This window comes from Kogia breviceps, chromosome 3, assembly GCF_026419965.1.
Source record: "Kogia breviceps isolate mKogBre1 chromosome 3, mKogBre1 haplotype 1, whole genome shotgun sequence".
Taxonomy (NCBI): domain Eukaryota; kingdom Metazoa; phylum Chordata; class Mammalia; order Artiodactyla; family Physeteridae; genus Kogia; species Kogia breviceps.
The window spans coordinates 155,461,130-155,480,333 of NC_081312.1; the positions used below are offsets into that span (position 1 = coordinate 155,461,130).

Consider the following 19,204-nt stretch of genomic DNA (forward strand, 5'->3'; position numbering starts at 1 on the left):
ATTAATGTATTTGAATTACTGTGAGTAAAGTGCTGTTAAGAGAGCTTGGAACACCGTGATCACACCTTTAGTGGCGATGACCACAACTGCCACGAGGATGATGGTCCACCTGAAAGTCTAGCTCAGGAAATGTATCCTAGGAAAATTCCTTTGGGTTTAAGGAGTCCTTTCTAATCAACCTCTTCTATAATCCTGGTGCTCAGGAGTAAAATATCAAGCTACTGATTTCCTAGTGTGACTTTTTAGAGGATCTCTTACATTTAGGGCAGCCATAGATACTAGACTGTTTTGACAGGATACTGGACTTAGGAAATGAATAACAGAAAGGAAAGGGATGGAGAAGCTTGAACCCCTTTAGTTTTTTAAAATAAATTTATATATTTTATTTATTTATTATTGGCTGCGTTGGGTCCTCATTGCTATGCAGGGGCTTTCTCTAGTTGTGGTGAGTGGGGTCTGCTCTTTGTTGTGGTTCGCAGGCTCTAGGCTTGTGGGCTTCGGTAGTTGCAGCACGCGGGCTCAGCAGTTGTGGCTCGCGGGCTTCATTGCTCTGTGGCATGTGGAATCTTCCCGGACCAGGGATTGAACCTGTGTCCCCTGCATTGGCAGGCGGATTCTTAACCACTGTGCCACCAGGGAAGTCCCCTGCTTTAGTTTTATCTAGGAGTATCTTGTGTTGCAGTCTTTAGATTTGTATGGGTTTAACGCCTAACCCATTGCTTAACGCTCTTGGGGGACATATTTTTCTTATTTATTTATTTATTTTTGGCTGTGTTGGGTCTTTGTTGCTGCACGTGGGCTTTCTCTAGTTGTGGCAAGCAGGGGCTACTCTTTGTAACCATGCACAGGCTCCTTATTGCAGCGGCTTCTCTTGTTGCAGAGCACGGGCTGTAGGTGTGCGGGCTTCAGCAGTTGTGGCTCGCAGGCTCCGGAGTGCAGGCTCAGTAATTATGGTGCACAGGCTTAGTTGCTACGCAGCATGTGGGATCTTCCCAGACCAGGGCTCGAACACGTGTCCCCTGCATTGGCAGGCGTATTCTTAACCACTGTGCCGCCAGGGAAGTCCCTAAAATGACCCATTTTAAAGTGAACAATTTAGTGACGTTTAGTATCTTCCCAATGGTGTGCAGCCACCACCTCTATGTGGTTCCAAAACATTTTCATCACAAAATAAAAGCCTGTACCTACTAAGCAGTTACTCCCCTCTTCTCTTAGCCTCCGGCAATCACCAAGTTGCTTTCTATCTCTGGATTTACTTATTCTGGATATTTCACATAAATGGAATCATACAAAATGTGACCTCTTACGTTTGGCTTCTTTCACTTGGCATCATGATTTTGAGGTTCATCCATGCTGTAACCTGTATCCACACTTCCTTTCTATGGCGGAATAATCTTCCACAATTTGTTTATCTCACCATCTGCAGATGGACATTAGGGTTGTTTCCACCTTTTGGCTATTTTAAGTGATGCTGTTGTGAACATTCGTGTGTAAGGATTTGTGTGAGACCCTGTTTTCAGTTCTTTTGGGCATATACTTATAAGTGGAATTTCTGGGTCATAAGGTAATTCTATATTTACCTTTTTTTTTTTTCTTTTTGGCTGCGCTGCACAGCATTTGGGATCTTAGTTCCCCGGCCAGGGGTGGAACCCGTGCCCCCAGCAGTGGAAGCGGAGTCTTAACCACAAGAGTGCCAGGAAGTCCCGATAGTATTTAACTTCTTGAGGAACTGCCAAACTTTTCACAGGGGTTGCACTCTTTTACAAAACTCTTTTGCAATCTTTTACAATACACTGCTAGCAGTGTATGAGGGTTCTAATTTCTCCAAATCCTTGAATTTAAAACTTTAAAAACTGCATTAATCACTTACAGGATGAGGAAGTGGCCTCTCTTTGAAACATTTTCCTCTTTCACATGTTAAACTTTCTCTTTCACACAAAGCCTACGCATGAAAGTGACAAGGAGGAAGGATACTATCAAGTGATGCAAACAGAAATTCCACCAGCCTCCAGATACCATGTGTCATATTACGCCAAGCTGCGTGAGTTTGTGCTTCAGACTGCCTCAGTCACTTCCAGGTGAACAAGCTCAAGACTTTGCTCTCCAGCAGGAAGACGATGACGGACAGCGAGTTTGGCTATATTCACATGCTGGCCCAGGACTACCTGAAATACGTCTTGCAGATACCACAACCTGGATCTGGTCCAAGCAAAACATCCAGGGTGTTACAAGACGTTGCTTTCTCAGTCCAAAACGAAGTTGAAAAGAATTTGAAACCATGCTTGGACAATATTGATGTTGTGTCCATAGACACCGCCAGAACAATATTCAACCAAGTGATGGAAAGGGAATTTGAAGATGGCATCGTTAACTGGGGAAGGATTGTGACCATATTTGCATTTGAAGGCATTCTCATCAAGAAACTTCTAGGAGGGCGAATTGCCCCAGATGTGGACACTTACAAGGAGATTTCTTACTTTGTTGCAGAGTTCATAACCAAAAACACAGGAGAATGGATAAGGCAGAACGGAGGCTGGGTATGTGTGACAGAAATATTCTTCGTTGTTCTTTACTTTGAAATAGGAATTGACAGTTTCCTTGCTGATTAAAAAAAAAAAAAACACCTAAGGATTATATTTTCTTTGGGTAGTTTGTTTTAAAAGTTTTAAAATTTTAAAATAAAATTTCTAGCTCATTTCCAATGAATCTTAAAACTTTATAGTTGGAAAACTCTTGTGGTTTCAGTTTTTATTCCTAACCGTGTAAACTGCAGGAGTGAGTTTTGGGGATTAATAAAAGATGCGCCTCCCTAATGCATCTTTAGAGTCAGTCTAGTCTGAGACTTAGCTCTTGTTAGCGTTGTCATGACAATGTAGAATTAGTACAGAAAGAGTTGGTATTAGATGCTGTTATATTTAGATATTATGTTACAAAAGACAGGTGTAAATTTTTGCAAGTTCATTGCTTACAAATTGATTTTTTTTTTCAGTTTTCTAATATGACAAATTCTGGCTGGTAAAGCTTGGTGACTAAAAAAAAAAAAATGTACTGCACCACCAGCAAGAAACTATTCAGGAATTTCCAAATAAAAATTCACTTTATTATCAGTGTCTCAAAAAGCTAAGATCGTGCAGGGAGCCTATATTACAACTCATATTGATAAGGGGCCTTTCCCAGCTGGACGTATATGCTTTTCTTTATATCCCAATACACTGAATACTTACTTTTTTACAGCACTTATGTCCTCTCTTCAACACAAACCCTGGTCTCCCCTCTTCCCAGAGCTATCCACTGGTATCAATTCTTTTACATGCAAAACATGCCTGTTGAACATATCCATAGAAAATATACTCAGCACTTCTTTGTAAAAACAATTGTTATAAATTGTTAAATACTATGTAACAATACTAAATAATTATAGTATTTATAAATTATTTGTATAAATAGTACATGGTACGTATTCTGCTTTTTTATTTTTCATCCAAGGGCATTTTAATAAGTATTTTATTTTTATTTTTAAAAATTTATTTATTTTTATTTATTTATTTTTGGCTGTGTTAGGGCTTTGTTGCTGTGCGCAGGCTTTCTCTAGTTGCGGCGAGTGGGGGCTACTCTTCGTTGTGGTGTGCAGGCTTCTCATTGCGGTGGCTTCTCTTGTTGCAGAGCTCGGGCTCTAGGTGCATGGGCTTCAGTAGTTGTGGCACACGGGTTCAGTAGTTGTCGCTCACGGGCTCTAGAGCGCCGGCTCAGTAGTTGTGGTGCATGGGTTTAGTTGTTCCACGCTAATAAGTATTTAAAATAGTACTACAGGGACTTCCCTGGTGGTCCAAGGGTTAATCAAGACTCCGTGCTTCCACTGCAGGGGGCTCAGTCGCAGCATATCAAAAAAAAGAGTACTACATATACGCTGTTGTATGTAAATGCTGTTGAATGTTTGGTTATTTCTAGCTGATGGATATTTATTTAATTCCAGAGCTATCACAAACAATACTTCATTGAATATCTTTAATCATGTCTTCTCTTGTGTTTGTGTTTGTGTTTTTCCAGGATGGATATTGGGACATAGAATTGCTGGGTCATGGTGTAAACACTTTTTAAAATTTACTAGATTCTTGTCCTCCAAAGTGGTTCTACCAAGTCATGCTCCCATCACAGCTTGTTCAAATATCCCACAATTCCTCCCATCCCGGCTAACATTAAGTTATAGTAGTCTGTTATAGTTTCCCTATTCCGCTGGCTTAAAAATATATACCTAATTTATCTTGTTTTAATTCTTGTTTCCTTGATTACTAGTGAGGTTAAGCATCTTTTCTTATTGAGCGTCTTTACATATGTTTATTGACCATTTGTAATTCTTATTCAGAGAACTGCCTATTTATATCCTTTGCTGTTTTCCTATTATTTTGTCTTTTTCTCACTGATTTGTAGGAATTCTTGGAATATTCTGGACACAAATTATTTTTATATATGTGGTAGATATCTCCTAATTTGTTGTGTTTTAAAACTATAGATGTCTTCGGTGCCTATGTTTTAAACGTTGATGAAATGTTTTACTTGATGTTTTTTGCATTTTGTTGAGGTCTTCCTGCATAATGATAGGGCTTACTGCAGCCACTCCCCTTTCTCCATCACCTTTTCTTCCTGGAACTCAGCCTGACTTGGGGCTAGACAAAGCATGTGAGATATTTGGTCATGTTTTTTTCTGATTGCTGTGGAAAGCTATACCGAAGGACGGGTGGAAATTTCAGCTATTACGTTGGGTAGGTTTTCAGGTGAAGGCAGAAGTTCGTTAGCACAGAGGCCCACGTATGAGCATACTAGTTTACAAGCTCTGCATGAGTTTGCACTGTATTTGGAACACACAGAAAATGAATAAACGTTACTGAAAATTTTAACTTCTTAACAATAAATTTTGTAAGCTCCTGGAACTCATAATTAGTGGAGGGTGTGGAACTGTCTCTGAGAAAGTCTAGAAGTGTACTCATCTTTTGGGGGGGTGTGAGTGAGTATGGCAGGATATACACACATGTGCCCCTCCCCCCCACACATCAGCCTTCACCAAGTCCTTATGTAGGTTTTAAGCTCTTGACTTCTACACTTGAACAGCTTAGACAGAATAGAAATGCCCTTTAAGATGTCATTTCAAAGCAACCTCAATATTCCTTTCCCAGCTCATAGGAGACACTGTATCTGTTCAAGACGGGCAGTGCTTTTTTGAATCAGTAGAGACCAGCATGGCAAACCAGTATCTTCTTTGCATACTGATGTTGACAAATCTGCTCAAATGAATGAACCTCCTCTTGAATGACTTACTTCCAGGGAAAGGGTACAATCCCATGCCTGTGCTAGTGGAGTCAGGTGGCCCATAGGAAGAGAGGAAGATGAGGAGGCATTTTACAACTTCATCAAGAAGCAAGCACCAACTTCTGACTTTCCACCGTCCTGGAAAACTCTCCAAAAAAATCACTGATCTCTTATCCTGTCCACAGTCATTCAAATGTGCTTGTCATTGGCTCCAGATTAAAGATGCATGCCTATAATGAGAGATGAGGGGGGCATTTCCCCTACAACTAGAGAGTACCCATATTTAATTAAATTTTAAGTGTGCCCAGAGATTTTATGAAAACTTTTGGATCAAGAATGTGGTATGTGAGGACAGCAGAGATAATAAGAGCACCAACCCTGAATCAGACGGACCTGAGTTCATTTCATGCTTACTACCTGTGTGACGTAAACAAGTTATTTAACTTCCCTAAACGTCATGTGTAAAATGGGGAGACTGTTGCTGTCTATCTCCCAGAACTGGTGTAAGGATTAAATCAGTTAATCTTATATGTAAAGCATCCAGAACAGTTTCTACAAATAAGAACTCAATACAAGCTTAGGGCTACTGTTATTAGTAGTAGTAGTATTTGCCTAACTTCCCTGAATAGATTTAATCTCCAGAAATTATATCATCAACTATAGTTAGATATTAACCACCATCTAAAACAGATGCCCTAAAGGTAAAAAAATAAGACCAGTGTATCACAAATGGGGTCATAATCTCATAAGTTAGATTACTTATGAGATTGAGTTACTTTCCTTCCTTTCTTCCTCACCTTTTTCCTTCCCTCCCTCCCTCTTTCTCCCTTCTTTCTTTCCTTCTTTTCTTTGCTGCTTCTCATCTCGCTTTCTATTCCTCTTCCACATTTACCGTTATTTCCTCTCGTCCCTCTGCCAATTTGACGTGCTGAAAACGAATAGGCTCTCATAGATCTCACAGGAGAGCTAAATGCTATTTGTTTTTATCAGTCTTTGGCATTCATGAGGAAAGCCTGGTTCTTAAAAACCATTAGAATGTGCCTGAGATGAAACTCATCTCACCCCTTGGGATTGCTTTTCCTTTGCAGCGAGGTGGCTTTCTTACTTTTGCCCTCTTCAGTAAAGCATTCTCCTGTGCCTGTGCTGGTTGAGTGGGAAGGACACTCAGCCCTCAGCTCCACATGGGAGGAATCATGTCTACCTAATGCACCACTGAATACTGCATGCTTGGCCCAGGGCCTATGGTGTACTTTTTTGTGTGTGTGTGTGGTACGCGGGCCTCTCACTGCTGTGGCCTCTCCCATTGAGGAGCACAGGCTTCGGACGCGCAGGCCCAGCAGCCATGGCTCATGGGCCCAGCCGCTCCGTGGCATGTGGGATCCTCCCGGACCAGGGCACGAACCCATGTCCCCTGCATCGGCAGACGGACTCCCAACCACTGCGCCACCAGGGAAGCCCCGGGCCTATGGTATAGAAGGTAGCCAACAAATATTTGTTGATGGAATGATTGAATGAACTAGCATAGAAACTGAGATTTCAACTTTGGTTTTCCCATTCACTAGAAGTGTGATCTTGAGTGAGTTTCAGAAGTAACTTGCAACTCAAATTCCTAATATAATAAATATAATAAATATTATATTATATGTAATATATAATGAAGACAGTAATACGTACCTTAGAAGGGAAGTTAAAAGATTAAAGGACATTTCTGTAAGAGTGCTTTGTAAACTGTCAAATATTAATACAACTATGAAGGTTATATGGGAAATTCCAGAAAGTTTAAATATGTTAATTCTTAAAACTACTCTAATACCAAAAGAAAGTCCCTTTTGAAAGTAGGGATGTACAGTCAGAATTGGTGCTTTCCAAGTGACCAGTACATTAAAGCCTGAGTCATAAGAGTTAGGCAAAGTAAGTTGCATTTTTTTATGATTGTCTTGCTTTAAATAATGGTCTGGTGAGGGCAAATAAAAGGACATACACAGGCATGTAGACCACTGACTAAATATTCAATCCGGCAAAGGCATTTCAAAAAGGCGTAAAGATCTAGCAGCGATGTAATACAATCTCAAGAATTCTTACATATCCTTTGATTAAATAGATTTTGGGGCCAGATTCGTCTTGCATTTCTTTTGAATTTTAACTTGAGATTTAAAAATCATTTAATGAAAACTAAGGTGAAACATAGTTCAAGTCTTCCTGTGGGTCCTTCAGGAAACCTAAGTTCAGCTCTCTAACCTTGGGAGTCACCCGTGACCCCTTTCCCTCATACCGTCCGTCCAACTCATCAGCAAATTCTGTTGGGGGCACCTTTGAAATCCAGTGCCTCCAGGCAACTTTCCTCTCTCACTTGACTATGTCAAGAGCCTCCTACCAGTGTCCCTACTCCCATGCTTGCCCTGTGATGGTCTGCTCTCCACATAGGAGTCAGAGTGATTTTTTAAACAACTTGCCTCAATTATTCCATGTTAACACTTTCAGTGTCTACAGAATATCCCAACCAGTTTTATGCATCATAATTTACTTAAGAAATTCCCAACTGTTAGACATTTGGGTTGGTTTCTGTTTTCCCGTCTTAGAAATAATGCTTCAATACTGAACATGAAGATGGTTTTCCCCCCACATTTTAGAAGACCGCCTCATGATCACTTTCTTTTTTTTTTTTTTTTTTTTTTTTTTTTTTTGTGGTTTTTGTGGTATACGGGCCTCTCACTGTTGTGGCCTCTCCCCTTGCGGGGCACAGGCTCCGGACGCACAGGCTCAGCGGCCATGGCTCACGGGCCCAGCCGCTCCGCGGCACGTGGGATCTTCCCGGACCGGGGCACGAACCCGTATCCCCTGCATCGTCAGGCGGATTCTCAACCACTGCGCCACCAGGGAAGCCCCATGATCACTTTCTAACACTAGAATGATTGGTTCACATATGAGTATAATTACACTACTTATACATATTGGAATACATATTGCTTTCAGAAGGTTTGTATCAATGGGACGATGTCACTTTACCAGCACTGGGCGGAACCATTAGACATAATTTTGAGGGTTTAATAGGCTTAAGATAACAAGGTCAATTTATTTATTTATTTATTTATTTATTTTTAACATCTTTATTGGAGTATAACTGTTTTACAATGGTGTGTTAGTTTCTGCTTTACAACAAACTGAATCAGTTATACATATACTTATGTTCCCATATTCTCTTCCCTCTTGTGTCTCCCTCCCTCCCACCCTCCCTATCCCACCCCTCCAGGTGGTCACAAAGCACTGAGCTGATCTCCCTGTGCTATGTGGCTGCTTCCCACTAGCTATCTATTTTACATTCGGTAGGGTATATATGTCCATGCCACTCTCGCACTTTGCCACAGCTTACCCTTCCCCCTCCCCATATCCTAAAGTCCATTCTCTAGTAGGTCTGTGTTTTATTCCCGTCCTACCCCTAGTCTCTTCATGACATTTTTTTTTCTTAGATTCCATATATATGTGTTAGCATACGGTATTTGTTTTTCTCCTTCTGACTTACTTCACTCTGTATGACAGACTCCAGGCCTATCCACCTCATTACAAATAACTCAGTTTCATTTCTTTTTATGGCTGAGTAATATTCCATTGTATATATGTGCCACATCTTCTTTATCCATTCATCTGTTGATGGACACTTAGGTTGCTTCCATGTCCTGGCTATTGTAAACAGAGCTGCAATGAACATTGTGGTACATGACTCTTTTTGAATTATGGTTTTCTCAGGGTATATGCCTAGTAGTGGGATTGCGGGGTCGTATGGTAGTTCTATTTGTAGTTTTCTAAGGAACCTCCATACAGTTCTCCATAGTAGCTGTATCAATTTACATTCCCACCAGCAGTGCAAGAGTGTTCCCTTTTCTCCACACCCTCACCAGCATTTATTGTTTGTAGATTTTTGGGTGATGACCAACAAGGTCAATTTAATGGGTCTAAGAAACAATAACATGTATTAAAATGTGAATTTATCTAACAGCTAACAATGTGGAATTTTTTCCCATATACTTTTTTTAAAGACAATTCTATTTTTTTATACAGCCGGTTCTTATTAGTTATCTATTTTATACATATTAGTGTATATATATGTCAATCCCAACCTCCCAGTTCATCCCACCCCCTCTTCCCCCCATATACTTGTCAATGATTTATATTTCTCTTTTTAACAGCCTTTGCCTTTTTTAACTATTAAGGGTTTGATGATTTTTCTTTTACATTTGAACGAACTCTTTCATGGCAAATGTAAATAGTCTCCAGGTCTGTTGTTCTTATTTTAGTTTCTTATCGTTTTAAAAAACTTTAATCTTCCTATAGGTGAATTTGTCAGTTTTTTCCTTTGTTCATACTTTAATATTTATTCATTTATTATTTATTTATTTATTTATTTTGGCTGCACCCGGTCTTAGTTGTGGCATGCGGGTTTCTTAGTTGCGACACGCATGCGGGATCTAGTTCCCCGACCAGGGATCGAACCTGGGCCCCCTGCATTGGGAGCACGGAGTCTTACCACTGGACCACCAGGGAAGTCCCTCCTTTGTTGGTGGTTTAGTTTAGAACTTTAATATATATATAAGAGGATGACATATTAACTGCCTGATTGTAAGAGATGGTGATCATTGTAACAATAATAAAAATCATCTTAGAGTACCCCATTAATACGGGGTTTGTGAAAATTCTAGGAAGGCGAGCACTGAAGGGGATGCACACCTCGAATGTACAGGAAATGTGTGAGTGTGTAAGGGCAGGGGAAAGAGGAAGAAGAGAAGGGGCAGTCTGTCTCCTCTGTTAGTATGTGACAGCATGCATCTCCCAGTATGACTCCACACTTCACACAGAGGGTTAGTGGAAGTTGGCTTTCTTGCTCAATCGTTTCAATGGAAAATTCCCCTGACTGGTGTTTGTCTGCGCTGCCAGTGGTGCTCAAAAAGACAATTCCAAGCCACTACAGAGTTCTCTGTCAAAGAAATATGCTTAGTTTACATTTTGATATTAGTCACGCTAGACTGTGAACTACTTGAAGGCGTTTGTAACCCCCCGAGATGGAACTTGCTGGAGGCAGAGCAAATGTTTACAAGATGAACATTTTTAAAAAAATTATTTAAACTATTTTCTAATCTTCTTGGTGGTGGTTTGAAAATTTACGGAGTGAAAAGAACGGTGTCTGCATCCCAGTAGAGGTCCAAGCACTAAGAAGTCAGGTAACCTTATGTAACTTATTTTTTTCTGGACCTCAGTTTCCTCATTTGTCAAAATAAGAGAGGGCATTAAGGCTGGGTGATCTCAGAGGTACTTTTCAGTGAGGATGCTCTATAAGAATAGATTATAAATTAATTACATACAGTGTCCAGTTTATACTCTTATTTTTTTTAAAAAAACATGTCTGATCAGAAAGAGAATGAATTGTAATGGAAACCACAATGTTCTCCCAGGCTCAGAGGCACTGATTTAATCTGGCTTTACTATTGAGTCCTCATGACTCTCAGCACAATGGGGTTTACAAATATAAATGCATATTTCAATACCAGACATTTGAAAGAAAAAGAGGGAAAAAAAAGATAGATTTTCTGTCCTCTAGAGCTATGCCATTCGATATAGCAGCCACTTGTCACTGGTGACTCTTGAACAGTTGCAGTGTGGCTGGTCTGAATTAACAGATGCCCTAAGTACAAACACACATTGGGTTTTAAAGATTCAGTACAAAAAAAAGTAAAATATCTTGTTTCCATATCGATTACATATTGAAATCATAACACTTTATTTACTCATTCATTCATTCATTTATTTTTGGCTCTGAGGCAGGCATGCGGGATCCTAGTTCAACAAGCAGGAATCGAACCCACGCCCCCTGCAGTGGAAGTGCAGAGTCTTAACCACTAGACCGCCAGGGAAGTCCTGAAATCATAACATTTTAGATGAACTAAATATATTTTAAAAATTAATTTTGCCTCTTTCTTTTTACTTCAAAAAATGTGGCTACTGGGAATTCCCTGGCGATCCAGTGGTTAGGACTCTGTGCTTTCACTGAAGAAGGTGTGGGTTCAATACCTGGTTGGGGAACTAAGATCTCGCAAAAAAAAAAAAAAAAAAAATGTGGCTACTAAAAAAAATTACATAGGTAGCTTGCACTGTATTTTTATTGGACAGTGCTGCTCTAGAGCAGTCTGGAATGGGAGATAGAGAATGATAATAAGGATGAATAGAATCAAACTGGTGAAAGTACAGAGAAGATTGACCTACCTGCATTATTTAAATGAAAGTTTCTTTGCTTTTCATTTCAGCAAACTTAGTCTCCACTAATTTTTAAAATGTTAAATTTGTTCTCTCATAGGAAAATGGCTTTGTAAAGAAGTTTGAACCCAAATCTGGCTGGCTGACTTTTCTGGAAGTTACAGGAAAGATCTGTGAAATATTATGTCTCCTGAAGCAGTACTATTGACCAAAAAGGACACTCCATATTGTGAAATCTGCCTAATTTTCTTCACTCGTACAAGAAGCACTTGCCAACACTTACTTCTACTTCTAAACAAAGAACTTTAATGATATAACTTGACCTTCCAGAGTTATGGGAATTTTGTCCCCATTTTAATGAATAAATTGTATGTATTTATCTCTATACGTAATTTGTGTCCTGCCTGCGGGTCCAACAAAAGGGTAAAGCTCCATACAGGGTACAGAGATTGAATTAAGAGAATGATGACCAGGAAGGTGATGTCTTTGGCAGATTTTCTTAAGGGTGTGTCCATTACCCCAAAATCATTTTCAGTGTTGCCAGTCTAGACTGATGATGGGTGAGGTCTGCTTCCCATGTACCTCTGGGCTCCAAGCTTTCTGGAGTCCCCAGTGCCCCTAGATGCTTATGTAGCGTTTTCCACCAATGCCCTCTCTGCCACGCTTTAGAGTTGCCATGTAAAGTTGATGAATATGGCAACAAGATATGGAGGATACTCTGGGATAGTCTGAACAAAGACAGGTAAACGACTCAACGTTGGGCCACTGTTAAACTATTTAAAAATTTCACAAAGTAGAAAATTATGTCATTTATTAGCCCCTGTGTTCTGATTTTTAGGTCAGCAAATCTGGTTGCAATATGGGAGCACTGTACCTTGTTCTCGACTTTCCTACTCTTCCTTTTCCTCCCTCAATACAATCTCTGCCCCACTGGGGCTTCCTTTTCCTTTCCTAGGAAGTTGTTGATTGACCCAATAAAGAAACCAGAGCCTTCCCTCCCCAGCACCCCCTTCAGGCTAAGGGCATTTTCACAGGGGATTTCAGTTAATTCATGCTTTACCTCTCATAGTGATTCTTAATGGTGGGGATTAGGACATTGGGGCAAGTCAGCAGGGAAATATTTTTGACAAAAGTAGCTTTGGTTACTTATCAAATCACATCTGAGAGGCAACTACCTAGGCCACCTGGGCTTGTGTCTGCAGGAGGCAGGGAGCATTTTCTTCTTCCTCCTTCAGCCAAGTGCCTCCCCTCCCCCTACTGAACTGTGTTAAGTTTTAATTCATTTTTGCATTAATCAGAGCCAAGTGGTGGGAATGAATAGTCATGAACGGACATAAACAGGAAGCATGTGTAAGGGTACTGCTACCTGGAATACACTTGCGCAAGAAACCACAAACCCTGGCTTTTACACTGCCATGATCTATTTAACAAAGTGACACTGGGATATCACTGACCATTTCTGGCTTGGTGACCTGGCCTTTCAAAGTCCAGCTCACTGTGTGTTCTGTTTAGCACTTTACTTAAAAGAAAAAAGGCTTTTATGAACCTCAACTCCTACCTCAAGCCAAACACAAAAATGAAAGTGAAAACAGATCACAGACCTAAATGTTAACTATAAAACTCCAAGAGGAAAACACAGGAGAAAATCTTCACAACCTTGGAGTAGGCAAAGATTTCTTAGCTACAACACAAAAAACCTGAACCAGAAAAGAAAAAAAAAAAAGGTAATTTAGAAATCACCAAAATTTAAAAATTCTTTTAAAAAGACACAGTTAAACAGTCAAAGAGAGGGTATGGGAATTATATCTCAATAAAGCTGTTTAAAGAAAAACTCAAAGAAAGCAAGCCATGGAATGAGAGATAATATATGTCACATTATTATCTGACAAAGGACTTGTATCCAGAATAAATATAATACTTGTACAATTCGATAACAACAGGACCATCAACCTAATTTAAAAATTGGCAAAAAACTGGAACACACTTCACACACAAAAGTAGATGGTCAACAGACATGGAAAAGATGCTGGACACCATTAATCATGAGGGAGATGCAAATTAAAACCACAATGAGCCCACTGCATATCCTCCAGGATGGCTAAAATAAAAAAGACTAATAATACTACCTTTGAGGAAGATGTGGAATAACTGGAACTGTCATCCACCACTGGTGATAATGGTAAACTGTACAGCTGCTTTGGAAAACAGATCGGCAACTTCTCATAAAGTTAAACACATACTTACTGTAGGACCCAGCAACTCCACTCTTAGGTATTTATTCAAAAGAAACAAAAACATAGGGATTTCCCTGGTGGAGCAGTGGTTAAGAAGCTACCTGCCAGTGCAGGGGACATGGGTTTCAGCCTTGGTCCAGGAAGATCCCACATGCCACGGAGCAACTAAGCCCATGGGCCACAACTACTGAGCCTGTGCTCTAGAGCCCATGTGCCTAGAGCCTGTGCTCTGAAACAAGAGAAGCCACTGCCATTAGAAGCTCGTGCACCGCAATGAAGAGTGGCCCCCGCTCACCGCAATTAGAGAAAGCCCATGTGCAGCAATGAAGACCCAACACAGCCAAAAATAAATAAATTCATTAAAAAAAAATCACTTCCTTACTCTACGGCCCTACAATTTGTTCCAGGCCCATCTTGTTCCTGCCTCAACTCTAGAATCAAGAAGCCCTGGTTGTTTATCAGAGAATATTTAGAAATCAAGATCTGGATGCTAGATTTCATTGCTACTGCAGTGTCACTGCTTCTAGGCCCTCTTCCAAACAGAGCTAGGAAGTATATGTGTGCTTTTAACATACATATCTCTATTTATTTCTGTATCTATCCATTTGTTTATATATTTAAAACCATGGGTTCATACTGACACTTCGTTTTTTTTGGAGTATAGTTGATTTACAATGTTGTGTTAGTTTCAATACTGACACTTCTAATTATCCAGCACCACAGGGTTCATTCCCCAATTCCCTCTTTCTTTATGTGTAACTTGTTTTTCCAACAGGGAGAAACCTGACTCATTATCCACAATATCTTTCCTTATTTGTTCAATTCTAGAATAAAGTCGCTTCACAATTGTTAATATACACCCCTGTGAAAAATAAACATACTAACTGGAGGGCAATATTTGTATAAAGTTGTTTTTGTCTTTGACCTTAACAGTATACAGTCAAAATACTGTTTTCCAAAGTTACTTATTTTTCTTCTCCACCCACTTGTGGTTATGCTGATCATTGACAATACAGTTCAGTTTGTTCCTCCCTGCTTGTATTCTATTTTGCCTTCTCTCCACACCCTTTTTGTATGTATATGTATGTAGAACATTATAGGGGTTCCCATTTCTCCATACCCTTGTCAAAATTTATCTCTTGTTTTTTTAACTATAGCCACCCTAGTGAGAAGTGGTACCTCTCTGTGGTTTTGATTTGGATTTCTCTAATGACTAATGGTGATCTTTTTAAGTGCTTATTGGTCATGTGGATATCTGATGTGGAGAAATGTCTATTCAAGTCCTTTGCACATTTTTAAATTGGATTATCTTTTTTAAAAATTGCTGAGTTGAAGAGTTCTCTATATATTTTAGATACAAATCCCTTGTCAGATATATGACTTGTGTCAATATTCTCTCCCAGTCTGTAAGTTGTCTTTTCATTTTCTTGATAGTGTCCTTTGAGGCACAAATGTTTTTAATTTTGATGAAGTCCAATTTACTTTTCCTTTCTTGCTTGTGGTTTTGGTGTTATAAGAAACCATTGCTGAGGCCAAGGTGATGATGATTTATGCCTATGTTTTCTTCCAAGAGTTTCATTTTAGCTCTTATATTTAGGTCTTTGGTCTATTTTGAGTTAACTTTTGCATGTAGACATTTAGTTGTCCCAGCATCATTTGTTAGAAAAGACTATTCTTTACCTATAGAATTATCTTGGTACTTTTGTCAAAAAAAAAATCAACTATAAATGTAAAGGCTTATTTCTGGACTCCCAATTCTATGACATTTTCCAATCTATCTTTAAGCAAATACCATACTGTCTTGATTACTGTAACTTTGTAGTAACTTTTGAAGTTGGAAAGTATGAGTTTTCCAACTCTGTTCTTCTTTTTCAAGGTTGTTTTGGTTATTCTGGGTTCCTTGCATTTCCATATGAATTTTAGGATTGGCTTATTGATTTCTGCAAAAAGGCCAAATTTGATAGGGACTGCATTGATTCTATAGATTAATTTGTGGAGTACTGCTATCTTAAAAATACTAAGTCTTCTGATCTATAAACATGAGCTGTCCTTTCACTTATACAGGTTTTCTTTCTTTCAACAATGCCATGTAGCTTTCAGAAGTTTAACTCTCCCTTTGTTAAATTTATTCCTAAGTGTTTTATTTTTCTAATGCTCTTGTAAATGGAATTGTTTTAAAATGTCAGATTATTCATTGTTAGCATATAGAAATCTGTATTAGAGTTCTTCAGAGAAACTGAACCAATAGGATATATATATGTACCTTATATCTTATTATATATACCTGATAATATATCTCCTATTAATATTATCTCCTGATATATGTATATATATATACATATATACATGTATGTATTGATACAGAATAGACAATATCTATATATAAAGAGAATATAAAGAATTGGCTTATGTGATTATGGAGGCTAGGAAGTCCATTCTATGCCTCCTTCTGTTCTTTCTATTCTATTCCACTGGTCCACTGTATATTCAAGTGGCAGTACCACACTGTTTTAATTATAGAGCCTTTATAATATGTTTCAGTGTCTGGAAAGGCTAGTTCCCTTGTGCGGTCTTTTGTTTTTTCAGCGTTTTCCTAGCTTTCTTCAATGCTTCTTTTTCCACACACATTTTAGCAAAGTTGATTTATTGACATAAAACTTACTAAACTTTCACATAAACTTGCTATATTTTCTCTAAATTTCCAACAATTTCAAAGTTTATTTTCTTTATCCACCAAATAAATAATTAACTTTCTCACCTTTTCATCAGATTACTGAGCCTTTCTCCACGCCTAGTTATTCCCTTGAGCTACTATCCTCTCTCCTTCCAATCCAGGTCACATGCCCTGCAAGAGAAAAAAATTCTTGGTGTCTCCACTTCCTCAAATCTTCTGTTTCTGAAGGAACAGAACTTTTTTTTTTTAATTTCATTTTACTTTTTTGGCCATGTGGCATGTGGGATCTCAGTTCCCCCTCCAGGGATGAACCCGCACCCCCTGCTTTGGAAGCGTTGTCTTAACCCCTGGACCGCCAGGGAAGTCCCGGAACAGAATTTTTATAGTAGGAGCAAGTTCCAGTTATTCTACAGTGAAAATATTGTTGGACCTTGAGCCTGTAATGAACTAACCTTCTGTCCTGAGTTCTCCAGAGGTGAACAGAAGCGACATGCTGACAGTAAGGGAAAATCACTTGCTTCATCAAGCATCTGTCCCGCCCATCGGCAGTAAACCTGCTCCCCCCCAGCTACTGGAAAAGAAAAAGAGGAAGGCGTTATTACAGACAAAAAAAGTCATCTTCCCTTTAGCTAACAGGACTGCGTATCATGTAGATTTCTCTATTCGGCCTGCCTTTGCCTTTTCAGGCCCCAAAGAGCCCCAGGACTACACGACACGTGGCACCCAGGGAATCCTGAGTCTTTATAGAACTCCTTCCAGTAGCACCGCCGGCCCAGGGAGGTCAGGCGTGCAGATCTGTCACAGCTGCCCTCGATTTGCTGGGGGAGGGGCGTACATTGACCCCGAAGGCTGCACATAGTTCGGGTACCAAGAGCGGGAGGCGTGGTGCGCCCGGCGACCCGGAAGCGGGGGGCGCGCCCGGCCGAGCCCGGACACTCCCCGGGGCCGGAGGACCCAGCGGCCTGCGGACGGGATCCGGATCGCACCCGCGAGATGGCGGTGGCGGCCGTGAGCAGCGCCAAGCGGAGCCTGCGGGCCGAGCTGAAGCGGCGTCTGCGGGCGCTGAGCGCCGAGGAGCGGCTGCGCCAGTCCCGCCTTTTGGCCCAGAAGGTGGGAGAACGCGACGACAGTCACCGCAACGCAAAGTCCGGGAGCCTCCAGGCCTGCGGATCTGCGCAGGCGCAGGCCTCCGGCGCGCGCACGTCCGCTGAGGGCGCGCAGTGTTCCCGAGCACGCGCAAGTCCTGTTGTGGGTGTTGGGACGCTGTTGGGCTCAGTGTCCGGGGGCGATTGCGCCGTGGAGAGTTATGGGGTTTGTGAGGGAGAGGATGGAAGTGGGTGACAGACTGCTGAGGTAAGAGCAGCGTGAGAGCAGAAAAATGTGGAGGGGGACACGGGCGGACACCTGAGCTCCAGTGTGCCTTCAGTGAATCTTAATGAATTACAGGGCACTTCCCTGGCGGTCCGGTGTTTAGGACTCAGCGCTCCCACTGCATGGGGCGCGGGTTGGCTCCCTGGTCGGGGAACTAAGATCGCACATGCCACGCAGCGCGACCAAAAAAAAAAAAATTAGAGTCCAGTCATAGCAGTAAAATGATCAGAGAAAGATGCAATTACTTCAGACGAGGGAGCCCAAAATGGGGTGCAGAGATGCTCAAGGATGGAAGCCCTTCCCTGAGCCTGTGGAGGGCAGAGCCCTGTCTCCATAGGCTCAGGGCCTAGCCTTCTCCTATCACTCAGTAGGTGAACATTAAATGCTTTTTTGAATTAATGAAAGAACTGATTCTCATACTTAGGCTGCCCAAGAAGATAGGAAGCAGAAAAGAGAAATTAGGGGAATGAGTCCAGTTTCGTGCCTGTTGGTTATAATACCTCGATTTTGTTACTTTATCAGACTGACTTGTTATATACTACCTTGTAGTATAATACAAGTTCATGTAATGTCAGTTTTCGTATCAGTAAAATGGCGGACAGATCCTGTCCTGAAGGTAGTGCTAAAGATGTCTGGGAAACTGGTTTTTTGTTTGTTTTTGGTACGCGGGCCTCTCACTGTTGTGGCCTCTTGCGGGAGCACAGGTTCCGGACCCACAGGCTCAGCGGCCATGGCTCACGGGCCTAGCCGCTGCGCGGCATGTGGGATCTTCTCGAACCAGGGCACGAACCCATGTCCCCTGCATCGGCAGGCGGACTCGCAACCAATGCGCCACCAGGGAAGCCCTGGGAGACTGGTTTTTCTTGGACGCCCGAGGGAAAAAAAATTGATGTCCCGTGAATAAGTAAATGTTAGTAATTCTAAGTCAAACTAATGATCTGTCTTCCCCAGCATCCTGTCTCTGACATAGATACCAATGTTATATTCGGAAATTACCATGGGAGTTCTTTTCCTTGATGTCCCTTGAAATTAGATATGCCGTAAGAATTTCTTAATTATCCTTCACTAGTCTATCATCCATTAGTTTCTCAAATTCAGGGTTCCTATGGGTTAAAGCAGTAAAGCAAATACAAGCATTTCATTCCCCTCTTCATATACATAAGTGTGCAGGAGGGGATCTATGCAGATGTTAGTTTATTTATTAAAACTCAGTATTTTTAGCTGTATGAGGAAGGCATTAGTTGCTTTAGTAGATGTAGAGAAGTCTAGGATCTTATCCTTACTCTCTAGGTGCTTAAAATTTAGCTAATTAATTCACATATATTGAACTCATACTGTGGGCCATACTTTGCTATGTACTGGGTTGTAGGAATGAAAA

General features: G+C 40.7%; 2 protein-coding genes and 1 long non-coding RNA gene across 13 annotated transcripts in view; 2 read left to right on the top strand and 1 right to left on the bottom strand.

The window, feature by feature from the left end:
- Positions 1–321: 321 nt before the first annotated feature.
- On the bottom strand, positions 322–17,635 carry LOC131752579 (uncharacterized). Its single transcript, XR_010839855.1, has 5 exons — positions 17,442–17,635; positions 16,908–17,023; positions 16,540–16,626; positions 3,225–3,323; positions 322–2,601 (listed from the first exon to the last, which is right to left on the bottom strand). It is a non-coding gene; the product is annotated as an uncharacterized lncRNA (long non-coding RNA).
- On the top strand, positions 2,063–11,933 carry BCL2A1 (BCL2 related protein A1). Its single transcript, XM_059057059.2, has 2 exons — positions 2,063–2,537; positions 11,648–11,933. The coding sequence occupies exons 1-2, from the start codon at positions 2,118–2,120 to the stop codon at positions 11,753–11,755; spliced, it is 528 nt and encodes a 175-aa protein (XP_058913042.1). The 5' UTR covers positions 2,063–2,117; the 3' UTR covers positions 11,756–11,933.
- The window catches only part of MTHFS (methenyltetrahydrofolate synthetase), a 344,713-nt gene continuing 342,769 nt past the window's right edge, over positions 17,261–19,204 (top strand). For 7 of the 11 annotated variants that reach the window (XR_010839852.1, XR_010839853.1, XR_010839850.1 and 4 more), the window contains exon 1: positions 17,263–17,565. Coding sequence is in view for 4 of the 11 variants with exons in the window: in XM_067030072.1 (XP_066886173.1) it covers positions 17,449–17,565 (117 nt within the window). In the remaining 7 variants the exon portion in view is untranslated. Of the gene's footprint in view, positions 17,566–17,598; positions 17,809–19,204 lie in introns of those variants that run through there. The other 4 variants (XM_067030071.1, XM_059057054.2, XM_059057052.2 and 1 more) reach the window with 4 other exon arrangements.